The sequence below is a fragment of the Molothrus ater genome, chromosome 3 (assembly GCF_012460135.2).
Source record: "Molothrus ater isolate BHLD 08-10-18 breed brown headed cowbird chromosome 3, BPBGC_Mater_1.1, whole genome shotgun sequence".
Classification (NCBI taxonomy): Eukaryota; Metazoa; Chordata; class Aves; order Passeriformes; family Icteridae; genus Molothrus; species Molothrus ater.
In genome coordinates, this window is record NC_050480.2 from 76186912 (window position 1) to 76208282 (window position 21371).

General features: G+C 37.4%; 1 protein-coding gene across 1 annotated transcript in view; it reads left to right on the plus strand.

The window, feature by feature from the left end:
• NBAS (NBAS subunit of NRZ tethering complex) overlaps window positions 1-21371 on the plus strand; it is a 161210-nt gene that overhangs the window by 129136 nt on the left and 10703 nt on the right. The window contains 2 exon segments of the mRNA XM_036380093.2: window positions 11527-11666; window positions 16750-16894. Of these exon segments, the coding sequence (XP_036235986.1) occupies window positions 11527-11666; window positions 16750-16894 (285 nt within the window).

Sequence of the window (21371 nt, forward strand, 5' to 3'; positions counted from 1 at the left end):
GAGCTCAGTGACCAGCTACAAGGCATAGGTTACAGAAATGAGTTGAGGTTTGCCTCAGGAAGTTACAGGGGCACTAAAAAGCTTCTGGAAGTATACCAAGGCTTACTTTATATATAAAGTTATTCATTGTGAAGCTTCTACAAGACACACCTTTTCTTGAAAGGATTGTTTCATTATTATGCAAATACAAAATGTAATTACTACTTGCATGCCACTTAAATGCAAATAGCTTTGTCATTTAGAGAAGGTAATCTCATTTAGCCTTCTCCCTCATATTGTTATATTATAGTTTTTTCATGATCTTGGGGTATAGAGAGCTGCTGAGGGCTAAATGTTTTTGAAAATTTGAAGGAACGTCTATTAAGGATTTAAAAGTGTAACTTTGGGCGCTTCTCTTATTTATTTTTTTTCTAAAGTTTAGCTTTGAAATATTGGCAGATTAGTTGGTGTTGTGTGTGTGGGATGTGCACAAAACATTTTCCTTCCTTCCTGCCTGTGGCAGTTGATGTATGGCATATGCAACCTTGTGTCTCAGCAACCTTAGTAATGTCTGCATTGACTTTCCGAGAGCTTGGGGTGGCTGTCAAGACTCCATTGCTGCTTTGTTCATCTTTTAACCCTGTTAATGAAAAACTTGCAATGAAAAATGTGTTAATGAAAAATGGTGTTTCTTCATACTAGTTCCTTGAGAAAGATCTCAATGGGAATATCAATGTCCAGTGATTTTCAGCTTTTTCCCATTTCCTCTTCTCATGTCATAGATTTACACATGAGAAGTCCATTTTGTTGAAGCCATTTATCAGGTAACAATGGAACGTGTATTTAGTTTGATCTGGCAAAACACAAGGGAAGGAGCTGTATCTGTTTTATCCTCAGCCATCTTTTATTTGTGAAAAATGCTTAATTAGAAGAAAGATTTATGTTCCTATCAACTCTGAGTAAATTTGTTATGATGTTGTTTATAATTCTAGAGACATTGTTTCTCTGCTGGTAATGCATAAAAATTAAGCTTAAGAAATTTAATTTAAGTTTTAATTAATATTTTAAAACACTAATTTCCATTCCTTGAAGATGCAATTCATCCATATGAAAACATGTGATTTTCTTTTTCAGGGAACATAAATTGTAGCGTGTATGATTAATTAAATACTTTTAGATGCAAATGAAATATTCTCCATTAGCTACACAAGTATAGCAGATAAGACAAAGTGTAGAGAAAAGCAGCAGTGTGAGTGCACACAAGTTTTGAATTGAGCCCTGGGCACTGCAATGCTCTGTGACCAGTAGCAGTGGCTTCAAAGGAAAATAAGAATGCTCTGGAGTGGATTGATGGGGGATCATTCACTCTCCCTCATAGGTCTTTTGTAATGAAGGTTTAAGTGCAGAATGGTTGAAACAGTGTATAATCAGTTTTGATCCCAGAAAAATTAAGAGCTTATTAGCAATAGAATCAGACTTCTGTTACTGTATTTCAAAAAAATCAGTGGATAAACTGTGATTCAATCTTGGGCATCCCCTGCTAAATTTTCAGCCTTAGGACACACCATGCTTCACTGAGCACAAAACATGCTGAAACTTTGTGAAGGAGGGATGCCATCCAGAGGGACCTGGACAAGCTCAAAAAGTGGGCCTGTGTGAATCTCATGAGTTTTACAAGATCAAGTGCTGGTGCTGCACCTGGACTGGGGAAAGTCCTGGTGTCAGTCCAGGCTGGGGGATGAACAAACAGATCACAGCAGCCTGGCTGAGAAGGACTTGGGGGTGCTGTGGGTGAGAGGCTGGACATGGCCCAGCCATGTGCTCCTGCAGCCCAGAAAGCCAAATGTGTCCTGGGCTGCATCCAAAGCAGCGTGGGCAGCAGGGGAGGGAGGGGATTCTGCCCCTCTGCTCTGCTCTGCCCTGGTGAGACCCCACCTGCAGTGCTGCACCCAGCCCTGAAGTCTCCATGAGCAGAAGGCTGTTGGAGTGCATCCAGAGGAGGCCACCAAGATGATTTGAGGGAGGGAGCACCTCTCTTGTGAGGAAAGGCTGAGAGAATTGGGATTGTTCAGCCTGGAAAAGAGAAAACACTGGGATGACCTAAATATGGCCTTCCAGCACCTGGAAGGAACCACCAAAATAGATGGGGAAGGACTTTTTACAAGAGCCTGAAGTGACAGGACAGGGGGGGAATGGCTTCAGACTGGAAGAGAGTAGGTTTAAACTAAGTGGTAGAAAAAAAATCTTTACTGTGAGGGTGGCGAGGCACGTGAACAGGTTGTCCATAGAAGTTGGGGTTGCCCCATTCCTGGGAGTATTTTAAGGCCAGCTTAGAAGGGGCTTTGAGCAACCTGGTCTAGTGGAAGGTGTCCCTGCCCCTGGCAGGGGTGTTGGAACTGGATGCTTTCTAAGGTCCCTTCCAACCCAAAGCATTCTGTGATTCTGTGACTTAACCTTTTTATCTGATTTGTTAAGTTTTGTGGTTTTTTTTGGATATTAAAATCCATAAAATCAATTTTTTTATTCACTACACTTTTCCCTTAATCTGTTGTTTACTCTCAGTAACCAATTCCAGTCACACCACCTTCTCCACAGCTTTTTCTCTCCATAAGTATCCTCTCCTCTATCTCAAAACCCACTGTGATATGTAGTACACCTCCTGAGAAAGGTAATTGGAGAAGTGAATATGCTGTCCTTGTGGAAATTAAGACTCCATGGTTATGCATCCCAGCACCTTGATTGCTCTCTTCACTTCATCTGTACATCAACCAGAGTTCTCTGGATTTCATTTAGTGAGGCTCAGGTTACTGTTTTGACTTCATTAGACTAATTTAGCATATTTTAAAATGCAGTAGTGTTACCATTGTTACATTTTATTTGCCATCATAGAGTCGTTTACTTACCTAAGACTTTTTTTTCTTTTAAGTCTTTTGGAGGTTTCTTTTGACATAAACTAGCCTTGACAATCATTTGTCTGTGTTTTTGTCTGTTCCATGCTTGCAGTCTCCCCAAAACATAGTTTATGTAAACAAGGAAGCAGCCATAAACCCATGAGAAATTCTACTTTTTACCTTTACTATTTGGTTATAAACTGCTTTTTTTTGTTTACATTTTTGGGGTTTTTTTTTTTCCTCTTAGTAGATTATGCCCTTCAGTGTCTCTAGTCACGAATGTAGTTCTAAGCCCTTTGAAAATATAAGTAAATTGTAAAACTGGTTTTCTTTAGGCATTATTAGTGTTAGTATCTTAAATGAGTGTGTTTTTATAAGTAACTGTGACAATAGATGCTGTCCTTTTTTCCAAACAGTTTTCTTATTCCATCAGCCATTGTGCTTGTTGACAATTCTTATCTAGAGATCTGCAAACTCTGTATCATCTGAGGGACCTCACTCAGGTATTCTTAAAATAGTTCTTACTTTATAGGAATTTGTGATATTTCATGTTGATTGAGAGAGTAAGGGGTTCTTTTTCCACATTGCTGCTATTGTTACTCAGGGACCCAGCTATCAAGACTGTGACTGCATCAGCTACACCAAATCAAAAAGAAAACCACCAACTGCAGTGCTTCTGTAATGCCATTTGGTATGACAGGTGCTGCCTGCCCTATTCAGATTATTTTTATGGCTGCAACAGAGCTACTCACTTATTTCAGTTTTTACAGCTTAAATAATTTTGTGATAACCATCCACCTGGTATTTTATTTGCTCCTGCCTAGATGATAACAACAATGAAGGAATTTTTCTTTTTTTTTAACTGGAAAGAGTAATACTGAAATAATTGGAGTTGACATCAACAATCTTCTGTTCCTGTAAGACAGTGTCTTAGTTTAGTTGGAGTCTTTCTTTGTAGAAATATATCTTTGACTTTTCTAGTCCTGCCTATTTGCAGGAAGATGTTTTTGGAAGTACTAATTCTGAAAATGTTTCACTTACATGTAAACAGCTTTTAAAAGAATTTTTCTTTATTAGCCAGAATTGCAGACTTTGGTTATCAAGACAGCATTTATGCATAGGGGTGAATACTGTGAGCTTGTGGATGCCGCTTGATGGTAGTGATGATTAAAAGGGAAAATTAGAAACCACTTGTGTATCGTAGGAAGGAAATGGCTGATGCTGAGTTAACAGCTTAAAAGACATATATAAAGATGAAAATCTTGTCATTTCTGGGCTGTATCTTCTAATGCTGTTGTCTGATCTGTTAGAGTATTTATATAATATATAAATTCTGAATTATATAACAATGATTAGTAGTTGGTGCATACACAGAAGATTACTTAACATGTCTGTGAGTCCCTCATGTTGCACAAGTGTTGGTTTTAACTATACTTGCATCCAAATTTTTACATATTAGTCAATATGACTAGTCACGCCTAGTCAATATACAATTTAAATAATGTATGTTAGTCCTGTCTCTTTCAGTTCCATCTAGCTAGCTATAGGAGTCTTTCAAAAGCCTCTTTCTTTTTCATTATTTGCTGTTATTCTCCCTACCAATATCTATGTACAGCCCTCAGAGGTTTTCTCTGTACTTGCAGATTAGGACATAGTCTCCTGCAGAATACAAATGAATGGATTTTGTTTTCTGCACGAGTTATTCATTTTATGCATTAGGCAACACATTTGTGTTTATTGAATCTATATGCATTTCTTAGTGAGCTGCATATGAAGCAGATAAGGAATTAAACAATATATAAATCACTTCAGAAGAAAAATGTTCTTGAGTATTTCTATAAGAACTCAACATGTGGCTGAGCCTTAGTTTGTTTCATCACCAGTAGGCTTCTTGTTGATTTGTTTTTTTAACTTGAATCTCATAACTTGCATATCTTGTACACTGGCTTTAATTTGAGCAGGATTTTACCTGTTCTATTATGTGCATCTCTTTAGTTTCTGCATGCAGCAAGCTTGCATATGTGCTCAGAATTCAATAACAGTTTTACTATGCGAAGCCCAGCTCTCAGGAAAGTGCAAGAACACCTGACTTCAGAGTTCTTCCTCCTCTGGGATATAAGGCACGGGTTGTGAACAGTGGGTTTGTTCATGCAAAACCCTTGACTTCAGTTTTAATTTTGAATTGATTGCTCTAAGATTGTAGTTTTGATAGCAGACACTTCCTTCTGGTCTGTCAGACAGTGTTTATGGCTTTCAGTCTAGGTCAGAGCAGCCCATGGTCAATGAGTCCAGCTCCTGGCCCTGCACAGGACACCCCAGGAGTCACAAGGCACACCCAGTGCCTGAGAGCACTGTCCAAACACTTCCTGAGCTCTGTCAGGCTGGTGCTGTGCCCACTTCTCGGGGAGCCTCTTCCAGTGCCCAGCCACCCCTCCTGGTGGAGAACCTTTTCCCAATATCCAGCCTAAACCTCCCTGACACAGTCCTTGGAATGTGGTTGGGGATTTTTGTATTTTTTTTGTTGGTTGGTTTTGTTGTTTTTAAGTAACTATCCCTTAATAAAACTTGCTTTGCATTAACTGGGAAAACTCCTTAAGCATAGCCTTGCAAAAAGCTGCTTTCAAGCAAGGGAATTTAATCTGCAACAAACTGGATCATGTTTTAGCTGTTGTGTTTTTTCATTAAACCAGAGCTAAATCCTGTTATTATACAGGAGCATTTTGTGAGGCCAATGAAGCTATTTTTTAAAAGTTGCTATCTCTCAGCTGTGACTTAATACCACATAAACTTCCATTTACTAAAATGTGTTGAAAGTAGAATTATCAAAATGTGAACTAGGGTTGATAGAGAAAGCAAGATCAAAACAGCCTGTTTAAAGCTGACAGGCTCCTTTGCCCTTGACTTTCTCCATCCTTTGTATCCTTGCCCATATACTAATGGACCAGTGGCTGAATGATATCGTGGTTTGTTTTTCCAAGCCTGTTATTAGTCTCTCCAGCCTGACCCTGTTGTATCCTGGAGGATTTTCCCCTCAATCACAATTTACAAGTTGTTTAATGTGGATTTTTTTAAAAGAAATCCTAGTTTAGAAATAATGGGATGCTGGTGTATGTTGCAGGGTATAGCATTTTTGGTTTTGCCTTGAAAAAGGGTTTACTGTTGCTCTAGCATGTGAAGATCTTGAATAAGATGTTTAATATGGGCTTGTGGTTTTGCATTGTTTCACAAGTATATAATGTGTCTAACATCAAAGCTGATAGGATTTCTAACATCTTGAAACAGTTTGAAGATGATGAAATAAATAACAGCCTTTAAAAGCTCCTAATCTTACATGTGCAGAGTCAGTTGCTATGCAATTTCAGGAAGAGTTGTATAGTGTTGCAGATTGTGTTTGTTTTTTGGGGTTTTTTGACTGATTTTTGACATTTGTGTTCATATTAGCAATAATTGACTTTAAGATTTCTATTTAACTTGTAATTTTATATGTCCTTTGTAAAAAACTTTTAACTTTGCAGCCTTGTACTGGAGGTAGGTTTCAGTAACTTATATTTGTGCAGACTTTCAGTAGCTCCAAAGATACCAGCAGAGCAGGGAATGACAGATTACAGCCTAACATGCAAAGTGGAAGGACTGCTTTCTTCAGTGACCAAACCCTACTGGCCTGTTATATAGGAAGGACAGTATTTTCTTTGCTGATTTAGTTAATTAGATTGTGAACTCTTTGGGGCAAGGCTGTTGAATTTTTGAGCCATGAACAGCACATCAAGATGGCAGTTACAGGAATGCAGTCAAACTGCTACCAGTCCTTTCAGTTGTTCTTTATAAACCACGTTAAGCCCTGTCTGATGAGTGGAAGGAAATTTTAGCATCAGTGTTCCCTATCTCAAATCTGAATAAAATCTTTGATGTCACATCTGCCTATTACTTTGAGATGCAGCACAGATAAATTCTCTATCACTACAGCTTGGGCAGGGGGGGTGGGGAGATACGTAAAATCAGCATTTTACAAGGAAGTTCTGAGAAATTGCAGAACAATTGTCTATTGTAGCAATAAGGGACCAGTCAATGCCTGCTTAGTGTTTCTATTTTCAATGCCATTTTAATTCAAATTTACGCTGCAGTGTTGAACATGAACATATTTTGAAATACTTACATTTACCATCTGGTAGATGCAATAAAATTAATTTTATAATCATGTAAAACAGTAAGCTTTTGGTTACATTCCTTGGTAACAGCAAAGTTTTCTGCCTTGAGGACAGGGAGTTGCTTTTAATCATGGATATAGCTTTTCTCAATAAACAAGCAATTATAGTGAAAATATTTTTCTGATTTCATTTATAAACATCCTTATAATTTATCTCCTTCGTAGTCAGCAAAATCTGTTGATGAAAGCTGTGGCTCTGTCACACTGACCCAGAGTAAAATTGAATTTGCAGAATAGATACCAGTGGACAGAGGGAGGTCGGAGTCTGTCTGCATTAGTTTTCCTGCTCACCATTCTCATACAAAAATAGCATTTTTCTATTATCTCAGAGGAAGGAGAGAGTTGAATTGACTGGGTCTTTTTATTGGCATTTCCATTTTTTTTTTCAAACAAAAGGCACTCTCATCAACCAAGTCAGTCAGCACCAGATTGTCAAATTAAATAGTTTTAGCAATAAAGCATTTGCAAGTCTATCAGATGTGTCTGTCCTGTTGGATCAGGAGACCAGGATTACATTAGTGGATATCTAGAACTTAAGGACACAGTTCAGATACAGCTACATTCCAAAGCTGCTGTAAATAGTGGTTTTAACTTTGATTTCAGGAGTGAGATGATGTATCAAACTAAACCACTGATTCTGCAGTGTTTTAGTTTGGTACATTATCTCACTCCTCTGCCATGCCAAAGGCCTTTTCTTATCAGTCATGTGTGATTTCCACAGTTTTATTAAACTTCATCATTCTTCAAGTGCATCATCTTACAGTTTTTGTAAAACTTCAGGTTTCCAGAAGCTACATAACTAACTTGTGAGGCAACTTTTCATATTTGGACTCCTTCATCCATACCACAGGTGATGAGTATGAATCAAATAACAAACCTGTAGAATAACATTATGAGTCAAAACTTAGTGCACTGAAAGTTGATAAACTGAGTGCCTTCAACATTTTGGGCATCTAATAGGATCTAATCTGTGAGGAAAGAGTCTTGTAAGATTTAAGGTAAGTCCAAAAGATTTGATCGTAAGGCAGAAAAGCTGGATTTATTTGAAGAGAAATTTTAAGTTCACAGAGTTTTTAATTCAACAATGAATCTCTTGTAGGCTATGACAAGCTCATGCAGTTTGTGTAGCCAGGATTTTGCTTTGAGAATTTCCTGTATGATTTTTTTGAAGGAACCATTAACATATGCAGATGTTTGTATATTCTCGTTTCTGAACATATGTAGTCCCTCAGTAATGAAATTGTGTGTTTTAACAGTTTAACATAAGGTTTGGCTTTACTTAATTTGTATTTTGTTTTATAATCTATCATGAGGATAATTTCTACAATTAATTCCCCTAATTGACTTTCCCATTGTGGTAAATATTTGTGCAGCCTTTTAATGAGAAACATAATGCCAGCTGTGTTCTACTGCCAAAGAGACTGCCTGAAACTGAGGACAATCAAGTCAGAATTGAGCAAATCTGTTGTTAAAACTGAAAACCCTGCTTCCCTTTTCCTTGCTTTTGTTGTTTTGTGGTTTGTTTGATTTTTTTATTCCACTTTTTTTTTCATATTTCTTTGGGTTCATCTGAAGTTCATGCCTAGTTTTGGGCCTCGTTATTCTGTTTATTGACAGGTTCTTTACAGGCACTTGTGTTAAGAGGGCTCTGAGCAGTTCATGGTGGGTTATCTTGGCATGATTAACCTCAGAGCGGTTTAGAAAGATGTTTTGGGGTTTTGTTTAAAAAAAAAAAGAAGGAAAAGCAGAGTGCTATTGTCCCAGTACCCAGTACAACATTCAGAGTCATCTGAATAGATCATCCAAAATTGCTACAAAGAGAGTGTTCAAATAAAAGTGGATTTTTTATTAATCTATTATTACAACAAAACTGAGATGACTAGCCACAGCAACTCAGCTAGCTTTCACTTTGTGAAGGTGAAATTTCTACCTTTTTACACAGAGCTTGCTCTGTTTCTGCTGTGGGAGGTGTCTGCTTCCTCACTGTGCTCTCCCCAGACTCAGAAAGCAAAGACAGTAATACAGAGCAAAATTTAAGTTCTCTCTGTGTGTTTTATATAGATCAATCCATCTGTCTGTCTAGATGTATGTATACATATACATACAGACACATAGTAAATATAAATGAAAACCCCATTCCTATGTGCTGTTTCAAGATATTGCTTCCTTTTAGCAAGGAACTGTCACCGACATCTCTCTTGTTTCACGTTAAAGGGAAGTGACATGCATCTAAAATGTCATAAAAAGAGTGAATTTTCTCTAGTCTTCTTAAAAAACACAAATCATTAACGCCATAGAAAGTTCACTTAATTTTTATTACTCTTATTGAGAAACATAGGTGACTTGAAAAAATGCCATTGTAGAGAGAAATGCTGCAGAAATGCTCTCTTATTTGAGAATAGAAAGGTAATTCTTCTGATTGACTTCAATTGAATTAACATGTGTTCTGTCATGAGCAATCATGTTGCAAGGATCTAGCTGTCCAAAACACAAAATAATGGTGCTAGATGAATTAAGCTCATAAAAAATGCAAACCAAAATCTGTAAAGATGCATTATTAGGCAGAATTCCTGGAATTCAGTTCATGTTGAGTAGGATGTCTGATCTGCTCTCTGCTACTAGTAGGGGCTTTCTGTGATAGCTTTTCTCATGTATTCATACTGTCTTTACCATTTATTGCCATTTTTATGATTATCATTAGAAAGATCTTAAAATTTAGTCTCTGTTTTGAAGTAATGTGCTGTTTGTGAAGATATAGTAAAATGTACTCAGTGGGCCATCCAGAATGGTATGTACTTGGTTTCAGTACATAAAGAGCTAGTTTTCTGAGAAGGAGGTTTGGGGATGGGTAAGCAGTGTGAGAGCTTCTGTTGTCTAGCCAGTACTTAACTTGCTAAAATGGTAAATATTTTGGAGCCTTAGAGGTTAACATCTTCTGTCTCTTTTTTCCTTTCTTGTTTATTTCCTTTCTCTTCTCAACCTTGCCATTTCAATATCTAGTATTATAATACTATACATTATCAAGTATATATATTACAAGTGGGTAACTGATGTCTGCTATGTGACATTTGCAGTAAAGAAAAATATTTCAAGTGGACAGATCTAGGGAACATTTTTCACTATCTGAAATGTATGGTGCTTTCAGATATACTCTGGAGACAGAAGCAAACAGTTTTTCAACACTAAATATTTTAAAGTCCCAGATTATGTAGGCAACTCAATAAATGCATCAGTAATGTTTGTTTTCCAGCCTCTTTTGAAAATTTGCCCTTGATGTATCAGAGCCACTTTGAAGAGATTGGGATGCGATCTTTAATCTTTCAGAGTAGCTGTAGAACTAAGGAAGACTTTGTCCATGTTTGAAGTCTTAGAACTACTTGGGCTGAAACAGAAAAGTTAACATTTAATGCTGTGTATCTTCAGCAGAATTATAAGATGAAACTGAAGTGTTTGATATTCTGGAAGTTTCTGGACTCTGGAAGAAAAGTTCAGCGTAAAAATGTGTTAATAATACAGAGGGAGCTACTTTGTTATTGTAACAAATAATTGTTAAACTCTAAAAACTTGTGTCTGTCAGGTAGGCAGCGAATTGTTATTCCATTTGTGAGAGCCCTCCTGGTGTGATATCCAAACTTTTAAACAGCAGTTATTTCTTATTTAGTAGCAAGTTGCTTCTCATTTACAACAACCTTCCTTTGACAGTCAGACCTTTTAACCTGCACATTTTTACCCTGAAACTGCAGGCAGTAATTACATTTAAAAGAACCTGTCATCAACTGGAGTGAATTCAAGTCCAGGCAAAAGCTGCAGGTTTGCAACAGAGATAGGCACTTGTCCCAAGACAGAATTGTCTGGGAGCTGATAGGGCAGTGGGTTTATTTTCCCTTAGGTTCAAACACCTGTGCAGAGAAATACTGTATTGTTAGCAAGTGTTCTTTGCAGGGGAGATTAATTGAGAAGCATCTTTCAAGGCTCTTTTCTAGGTGAGAAAAGATGAGGTGCTGTAAATTCAGATCAAACTATTGAATTTTCATGGATGGGGGAGAGTAGTACATATTAGGAAAGCACTGGACATAGCTGTTCTTTGAAAATGTGTGTGTGTATGTCTGTACATTGTGAAAAAGAAATATAGGGAATTTTTGTTTGTTTGAAGAAGACACAGATCTGATCCTCTGAACTAATCAAAGTATGTACTTGTGTGAGATTACATTGTTCTAGGAATGTCCACCTCAGTCATTCCACAGCTTCTGTGTTCTCGCATTTTATTTGCATGTAGTTGAAAATGAGAGATAAGAAAATGGGTTTCTGGGAAAATTATGTTCACTGTCTTTCCTGCATTTTGAAGCAGTGATGTTCTTCACAGATAATTTGTCAATTGCTTTTGAATCATTGATTTCTGGGGGTAAAAGAATAATCTGGTTTAGTTTGTTTGTTTGTTTTTGCCTCTTTCAGGTAGAGATAACAGATATTGAAAATGAAGAAAAAAGATACCATCTCTTCCTGGGACTTCTGGAGTCCAGTCAGAGTCTGTCTGAGTTTCAGCACTTGGTCCTGCTGCTTCAGGCTTGGCCACCAATGGACAGGAGCAATGGGTGAGTGTTTCTTCAAACAGCCATGTAAGAAAAGAGTTCAAAGTCTAGCTTGATATCATGTCGTTTTCAGTCCAGTAGCTGAATAGTCAGTGGCTGGTAGGAGTGCATCCTTTGGAAAGGGTCATAGTGGGAAGAATAAATGGTTTATTTAAAGCAGAGTTGAATCAATCAGTTTCTTGTAAAACCTGTATATACACATATGTAGTCTCTGTGATGAAGGAAGGCAAAAAAACATTTTATTGCCTAAACTGTAGCACAGGACAGTGTTCTGTCTACTTATAATTTCAAGCTACGTGTTTTGCTCTTGTTTTTAGCAGTATAAACAGAGTCCATTCGAAAAGAACAGAAAGTTCTGACTGTTCTTTATATTCAAAGTTACACTTTGCAGAAAGGCCTCTGAAAGGTGATGATGTTCAGATGGATGTGGCAGACAGTCTGCAGGAGGCCTGCAAGGGTAATGGTACCATGAAATGGCACTTCTCTTGTCTAGACCACTACCTGTTATTTCTGTCTCTGAATAAAGCATCCAAACCAATTTAAGATTAAAGTAATTATAAGACTTCAGAATTACACCCATAAATTGGATATTAACTGGAAGTAGTAATTTGGAACATCCAGACTATAGGCAATAAAATATTTTATCAGTTCTTTGGGGTTTTTTTTTGTGACTTTCTAAATAAATTTGAATGTATAGAATACAGCAGCTAAATTTTTAAACTAATTTTTTAACTAATGACTCCTAAGATATAAGTATTCAAATAAACTCATGTGGAGAGGCAAGGATCATGCATCTTTCAGAGAGAAGTAATATTAATAAATATTTTGGCTAGCCATGTCTGACAGTAGTTAGGTTAGAGTGGTAGTTAGGTTATTAAGTGGTATTTATTTTGGATTACTTAGGGGTATTGATTACAACCTATTTTAACTTGGGGACTACATCCACACGCAAAGTGTTTATGTGCATTGATTTTTCAGAAAAGTTAAGGCTATCTTTTTCTGAAGAGTAACTATCTTATGTTTGTGTAGAGAACTGGTGGGTTACAAGGTAACCTGTAAAAGTTTTTAACATTCAAGCTTGCACTTTGTTTGGAATTTCTGGATAAGGAATAACCTAAATTCTTTAGTGACAGTTTTACAAGCCAAAAATTGTTTTCAGTACATTAAGAATTACAAGGACTGCTGTGGGATCTGTCACAAATTCATATTTCAACTTCCATTTTAAGTTTCAGTTTTGATTGTAATTGCAAATTGGATGCCTCGGTGTGTGGGAACTGTCAATTTTTTTATAATCTACATAATGCCTTTAACAAAAATCTAAAACTTAAAGAACAAAAGGTCAAGTGAAATACTGCTGCAATGAGCAAAATCTGTTTTCTTTGTGTTGAACAGAAAGACGAAAGAGTTTGTGAAAGGAGAGCCCTTCTTGTATATGGGCAGTTCTTTGCTACTGTTCTGTTACAGAGTACATAAAAAAAAATACATTATAATATCTACCTCTTGGTGTTATGTTCCTTCAGTCTGACTTCCTACAGTGAAGACCAGAAAGAAAGAAATAAAAGGTGTAGTCACAACTAACTGTGGATCAAATTTCAGAGTGGGGAATACCTCTTCGACTTCATCAATCTTAGAAGTGAAAATTTCTGCAAATACTTAGGTCACTTGTATCATAACTCTTTTAGAGTCTAAAGGAGTTATTATGGCTCCTAGGCAATTACACACAGTCCTTCCCTCTTCTCCCCTGTTCCATAATTCCACGTTAACAGCGTTCAGCTATGCTTAGCAGCCATGGGGTTTATGGATGTATGTGTGCATGTGTTCCTGAAAAGCCTATCTTTAGGATGGTTGGGCGTAAAGAACAGGAACTGTTTTCTTAGCAGTATTTTCAACAATTTCATTTTAAAGCAAGTTGTATTAACAAATTTTTGAGCAAAGAGGAAAGCATCAAGAAGTTAAAATTATATGTATTAACATTTTTGTTTACTCTTTACTCTTTTTTTCCTCCTCTCCTTCAGGAGGAGGGTCATTATTGCTTATTGTTTCCAGCCAATGTAACAATCCTTACAGGAACTGGGGAATTTAAGTGTGAGTCATGTGAATATTTAGAATTTAGGTTTTCAATGTAGCAGTAAATATCTAATACTTAGAATTGAATATAAAGCTGGAAAACACAATTTACATTCTGTAAAAGGTTTAAAGGGAAGGAGAAATAAAAGAACTAAGGTTTGAGGGAGTTTTTGGTAGGCTTTTAATTTTTGTAACCTCTATTTTTTTTTTGTTTTTTTTGTAACCTCTTACTAAGAGGTTTTTTTTGTAACCTCTTAGTAAGTCCATACTTAATGGTTTTTTGAGTTCTTGTTTTCTGAAACACTCCAGGTAAAATAATACTTATTATCACAAGTATGATTCTCTTCTTGTCATAATATGCTGTGTTTACTGTGAGAAAACAGAGAGGTAGCTTGGTTGTTTCAGTCAGCACTCAAAGCTGTACACTTCTTAAAATTTTATTTTCATACCCTTGTTATGCATGCATGCTTCTCCACCCAGATGGCTCATAGTCAGATGTCATTTTAAACATTTCATAAAGGTGTTTCTTAAAAAAAAATTATTGACATTACCTGAAGCTCTGCAGTCCTTTGGAACTTGCTGCGTACATTCAAAAGGCATTTTTTATATTTATTATAAATATTGATAAGGTGTTTTGGAACTGAAATAACCCCAGTGTTAGAGATTCAGTACTTTAGTTCACTTTTTTAGTCTTAATCCTGGTTTTTCCTCTTTTGGTGTTGGGAAAAAATGTAAGGTGTTTCTGCTGTGGTTTTGAAGTCATTGCATTTTTCATGATGAGAAATATTTTTTTTACAATCACAGTTACTAAAGTAAAATTCAGGAGAGAAGAAAACTGAATTTTTCCTATTGGTATCAGATTTTGGTAACTTAATTTTGGTTTAATTAGAGATAGCAGATAGTTGTTAATAGGGCACAGGAGTTATAAGGAATTGTGATGAGTAAAGCATTATGTATGTAAACTATATAATCTGATAATTTACTTAAATAAATTCGCATATGGCAGGTCTTCATGGCCTTGCATCTTTCCATTTATTTTTTGTGTTTTATAGTGTGATTTCTGTTTCCTTCTTCTAATGGAAAATTCCAGGAGATTTTCTTAATGAGCTCCGGGGGCAGCAGCTATAGAAATGGAAATTGATTTTGACTCTGGGCCTCTAAGTAAGAAATGGATCACAGAGCAGGAGCTATCCCTTTAACCAGTGGCAAAGATGGAGTTTCAGGGATTTTTTTCTTCTTCTGCCATGACTGGGGATTCACAGATTCAGTGCCTCATGTTGTGTTTGCTGAATAATCTGGCATCTAGGGTTTCAACCCTTCACGTTGAAAGGAGCGGAGAGGAGGAGCTCTGCTGTTCCCAGCCAGACTTCTGACAGCTCTGTGCACAGTGACTGTGGCTGATGGAAAGGCTCAATTAAGTTGTCAGAAGGAAGAAAGACAATGACTTCTATTTAATTTGCATTCAGAGTTTCCCACTCCTAGCTTCTCTGTCTGGTTTTCATTTTGGGCTGTAATGACAGCTGTGTATGGGGCTGCCTTTACTTGTTCACAGTGTGTACTTTTGGAAGTGGACGATGAGCAGGAGAGAGCTTTTATGTATGAAACAGTAGATATTGGTGGTTGTCCTCTCCAGAGCTGTCAGACACTTGGTATGTCAATCCAACAGACTCTCTTAACAGACTCCATTTACAATTATATTAATGTGTTGCTTTAACAATTGCTGCAAAATAATAACTTTGAAAAGCAGCACTTTGACAGCACTTTACTGCTTCTTGTCACATGTACTAAATGAGTATCTTAATTTTCACTAAATTATAATACTAAATTGGCACTTTTGGTCCTGCTGTGAGTTGGTTTTTTTGTTCTTTTTTTTTTTTTTTTTTTTTTTTAAGCTAAAGTAGAAGGTTTACTGTGTATTTGGGATGCTGTTTACTGACCAGAGAAATTGATGGGGTGATTTTTAAAATGGTTCTTGTACCTTCTTAAGTTTATGCACGGATGACATAGAGTTTGTGTAATTGTGGCTTAATACAATCATTATAGAAGCTGTAATTGTGCATGCTTTTAGCCCACTGTAGGTGGGAACTGAAGTGCATCAACTTAATTTACATTAGAAAAACGGCAGTGTAGGTGTGTTCCAGTGTTGTGCTTTGTGCTATCAGCTAAAAGTGGTCTGTTACCCATTTCTGTCACTACATCCACTCCTAGCCAGTACACCTGTTCCTAACAAAAGTATCCAAAATATCTCCATGATCTACCAAATAATGACTATAGGTGAAAAAAAAGTAAAAATGTTGCAGCAACAGAAAAAAAACTTCACAGTAAGCACTGTGTTTGCTATCCTGCATGATGAAATTTACTTGTATCTACTGTCTGCCATCTGTTTATGTCTGATTCTGTAATGGTGACATAGCATGAGGTTCTGTGAGGAATTAAAAGAACATTTTAAATAAATAAATATGTAAAACAAATGTAACTGTATCCATATCTACTAGCAGAGTTCAGATGCAAGTAACTTCACTTCCTGACCCTTTTTGGATGGGCTGTGGAGAGAAGTTTATTTTTGTCTATACTCATTGGACCTGAAAATTAAAATGTGAATCTGGCTGAATATTTTCCTCTCAGAAGCAAGAGACAGATACTGAGAAACAGAAGCTGTTAGAATGTGATCAAAACAAACAAAATTAGGAATGCTGGATTCCTGTCACCCCTCCCTTGATACCACTCTGCTTGGGAAATCAGCTGGTGTAAAGCCAGGAGGAGATCCTGTGCTATTCCAATTTGATCAGTCTTTATCTGGTGTCTAATTCCTCAGGGTTTGCAATAAGCATTTCATAATTCCATGTAATTTAAATTTCTTTGTTTTATTGAAAGAGTGATGGCATTATGGACAGTGACTTGTCTCAAAACTTACATTTTCTTTCATGAAGTTGTGCTTTTAAGTCACATGAGAAACAACCTACAGAAAATGCTATATGTATATTTATATTCTATATACATCTCTTTTTTTACTGGGCAGATCATGCACAGATGATAATCCCTGGGTGAAACTGGGGACTTTTATGCTGCAGAAGTGCCCACCTGAGGAAAAGGAGAAGACAGGAAATGAAATTTTGAAAATTTGCCGTTCTTTGTATGAGACAAAACATATGCTCCCCGTCAAGGTAAGTTTTAACTTTGGGTATCATGTTTATGAGTCCTGTTTCAAGGTCCCAGCTACAGATAAGATGTTTCTGTACTGGATCAAGTCCAATGGAGAGCTAACAGAGAGGCTGAGAACTGGATTCAGTCTGTCTTGAGATGACTATGGGAGACCATGTGTTTAAGTTGTCAAATGAGGAAACAAGGAGAGGAATTAGTCTCTTTTCAGACATGCTCAGTTATAGGACAAGAGGCAATAGAGACATGTTACATTATCAAAAACTCTCATTGCACCCAAGGACAACATTTTTAATCTTTAAAGTAGTGAAATATTAGAATGGGTGGATGCCAAGAAGAGACAGGGAGAATCTACCTTTGTAGGTATTTAGGTTTTGACTGGATCATGGGCAGTTTAATATTATTGGACTTGCTTCAAGTTGGAGGCTGGTTGGATTAGCTGATCTTTGTAAGTCTGTGGCAGTATAAATTATTCTGTAATGTATTTGTAGAAAGGCTTTAATAATCTATTATCATTTAAATCAGTGTTGCAAAAATTGTTGCTTGAATTATCAGTAATTCTTTTACCAATAAATCCTTAAAGATTAGTGAGGAACCCCTGAAAAACATGGTGATTGAAAAAAACCTCAATATACAAGTAATTACTAAGTAGTAACTATGATATTCTAACTTGTCTTCCCTAAGTATGTATGCATACTTCAATACAAACATCTCCTAAGTATAAAATTATTGAAGTGTTTTGTATGTAAACACTGTATATTAATGAAGACAGACTGGAGAAGTTCTTAATAAACTTCAACAATTTCAGAGTAGTCGTGCATATTTTTAGTAGGCTGATTAATCTCGTATAATTATCTTTATGCAGTCACTGTCTGTAATAGAAAACAGCTGATGTTAGGAAGAAAAGCAGAATAAAAACAACACATTCTGTTTAAAATACAGACAGGTGGGTGTGTGGGTTTTTGTTTGTTGTTTGGTTTTTCTTCCCTAATCTGACACACTCATCTGAATCAAGTTCAGAAATCTTTGTAAAACGTGATTCCAGAAGGTGGCAGTAAACTGAAATGATAAGTACATTTACTAATTTATTAATCCCACCAAAACTCTTTGGTGGAAGGCAGGTTCCTGGGACTGGTATAATTATTATATGTAACTTTTCTTTGTCGCTGCTGAAATGATGCATTATAGCTTGTAAACTCACAATCTTAGTGTGCATAGGAGTAGCTGAACTTTGTCAAAGTAGAATGTTCTGCCTCACCTCAGTGACCAAGCGAGAAAAATCCCTGTGAGTGTCATTTTTATACAGCAGTCAGTTCACCAAGAGTTCTGCTCAAGAAGGGTCATGGTTTGCATTTCTCTTAGTTGAGTAAACTTCTCCATGATCTCCATGGCAAGTCACCGTTTAAACAGAGTTTTGGTATTGATATACAGCTTTGGTTGGAGATGCCTTTCTTGGTTTTTTTTTGTTTTTTTTTTTTAATATTACAGGATGTTGAAAGAGCTCACCATGTAGGTATGACTATACAGGTACAGATCAGAAGTTATTCCACTCATCAAGATTTAAACAGCCTTACTGATGTAAAATATCTTTTTATGGCTAGAATGCTGTGCAGTGACAAGGAGTCACAATAAAATGTGTAGTTGTACGGTTACCTACAAACATAGGCTGTATTCCTGTAAGTCACTGCTTGGGAAGAGGAGGAATGGCATGTTTGAATTTAAGTAATTTATTTGTCTGTATGGCTACAGTACTTAGGCGCTCAAATGACAGATTTGCAGTTATGTGGCTGAATAAGGTGAAAATGTGATCACTGACAACCTGTTTAGATGATTTGACATTTCAGTATATAGACTGATTAAGATGACAAATCTGGAATGATGGAATTTTAAAAACTGAAACCAGTTAATTATCATGAAAAACATATGCCATTCAATTCTCCCCCATTACAACCTTGCCAAGTTCAAAGATTGTAATGGAAAACACATATAACTTCAATTCTTGTGGTCTAGAAGTTAGAAAAACCATCTTTGGATATAGTCATGAAGGATTTAACTCTTTTTTTTCATTCCACTTATTTCATTCCATTCCTACTGGTCTATCTAGCTTTTTAAGCCAAGTACTTCTTAAATGTCTTTTGGATAGTTACATAGCTTTAATTGTTCTGTGTTTGCTTTGCAGGGTGGTATTTTGTGGGGTTGTTTGTTTGTTTAGGGTTTTAATTTGCATTATTCAATGGATAGATACCTCCATTCCTTTTAGTGGAAGAAAGCATTGTTTTATTTGCCTGGAAGACACATGCTTGGACTGTCCAACATCTGCACTGCCTGATTAATCTCTTTAGAAAGGGATAAATCCTTCTCCACTACGTAATTGTTAAAAATGTGACTCCTCTGAATATCTCATGTTCTTCTCTCAGCCTATGAGTCATGTGTCAGTTAACATGGGAGAATGCATCTAGTCCCTTATCTGTAATCACCTTGGGGTCCTAGAGGCTGAGATACTTATCTCCTGTAATAATACAGCAGACAGTTGGTCTCCTTTTTTTTTAATTTTTGTAACTAGTTTTTCCTGGGGTTTATATATGATTTTAGATAGTATGATTTTGTCCACAGTTATGTCTGCTAATTTTCTTCAGATAATGTTGAATTTAAATGGTGCTTTTGAGTCTGTTTTTAGCCTCTCCAGACATAATGCTGTTTGTACTCATTATCTGGCCCTTCAAGCCATCCATGAAAATACTGAATAATACTGGACCCAAAACAGACTCCAATGACATATGGGTTATTTGCCTTGCCTGTCACAGTGAGCCACTGATAGCTGCATAACTAGAGAGGACAAAAGTTGTCATACAAAAGTTTCAGCTAAATCATGGTAATTCAGATTTTGAATTGGGCTTCCCTTGACCTTTTCACAGATAACATCAAACCCCCTCTAAGCAGTGCCTCTCATGGCAGGCAGCAGATATTTGAACACTTTCAAGTGCTCACTGCAGAACAGAAACCCACTTATGTTGCTCCAAGAAGTGCTGTGGGTGATGCCTTCCTTCCTGGGCTTGGGTTTTCAATTCCTGTCCAGAGGAGCCCTGTAGTCATTAGTGACAGTGATACAAGTTGATACTTGGACAGTCTTCCATGGCTGGCAAGCTGTCCAGTCCCTTCCTGTGGAAAAAGAAATGCAGTTGTTAGAATGTGTCTTTCTTCTTCAGAAGAGATTATGGCTTCTTCTGTACTTGTGTATGGTAGTTAAGACTGAGTATGTCTGCTAGACATGCTACCATCAGGCAGAAAGTTATTCTACTTGTCCAGCTGATTTTGAGAGGGAAGTGTTACCAAGCATGATAAAATTGCTGTTTTGCTCAGATGTATTTTATGACTCTCAGAATTTATTTTTCTGAATATTGGTGTGAATACATATTTTCAAGAAAAGAAGTGTAGAGTGAATCCATGACTTTTCATTCAGTAAGTTTGCTAGAATGGCAGGTATGCAGCTCAAAACAATCCAGTGGAATATGAAATTACCATGAGTTTAATAAGCATATGAATGCTCAGACAAAGCTTAATGTATTTATTTAGTCTTCTTATTCCTTGATCCACATCATATCATTCACAACAATCATGCCCATTCCACGAAATTGGGAGGAGCTGTTGACTTCCTCAAGGATAGAGAGGCCCTGCAGAGACCTGGACAAATCACAGGGATGGGCAATCACCAACAGTGTGGAGTTTAACAAGGGAAAGTGCTGGATTCTGCACCTGGGATGGGGCAAACCTGGGTTTACCAACTGGGCAATGAGAGGCTGGACAGCAGTGCCACAGAAAGGGCCCTGGGGGTCCTGGTTGATGGCAAGTTCAAACTGAGCCAGCAGTGCCCTGGCAGCCAGGAGGGCCATGCCTGTCTTGGGGGCATCAGGGACAGCATGGCCAGCTGGGCAAGGGAGGGGATTGTCCTGCTCTGCTCTGCACTGGGGCAGTTTTGGGTGCCACAATACAAGACATTAATGTATTAGAGAGAGTCCAAGGGAGGGCCATGAGGATGGTGAAGAGCCTGGAGGGGAAGCCATGTGAGGAGTGACCGAGGTCACTTGGTCTGTTCAGCCTGGAGGAGACTGAGGGCAGAGCTCACTGCAGTTACAGCTTCCTCATGAGGGGAAGAGGAGGGGCAGGCACTGATCTCTGATCCCTGGTGACAGGGACAGGACCTGAGGAAATGGCCTGAAGTTTTGTCAGGGGATTTAGGTTGGATATTAGGAAAAAGTTCTTTCCCAAGGAGTGTTGGGCACTGGAACAGGCTCCCCAGGGAAGTGGTGACAGCACCAAGATTGACAGAGTTTATGAAGCATTTGGACAATGCTCTCAGGCATGTGCTGTGACTCTGGGGGATGGTCCTGTGCAGGGCCAGGAGCTGGACTTTGATGATGCTTGTGAGTCCCTTCCAACTCAGTATACTGTGTGATTCTAAGCATCAACAATCAGTAGCAGTAC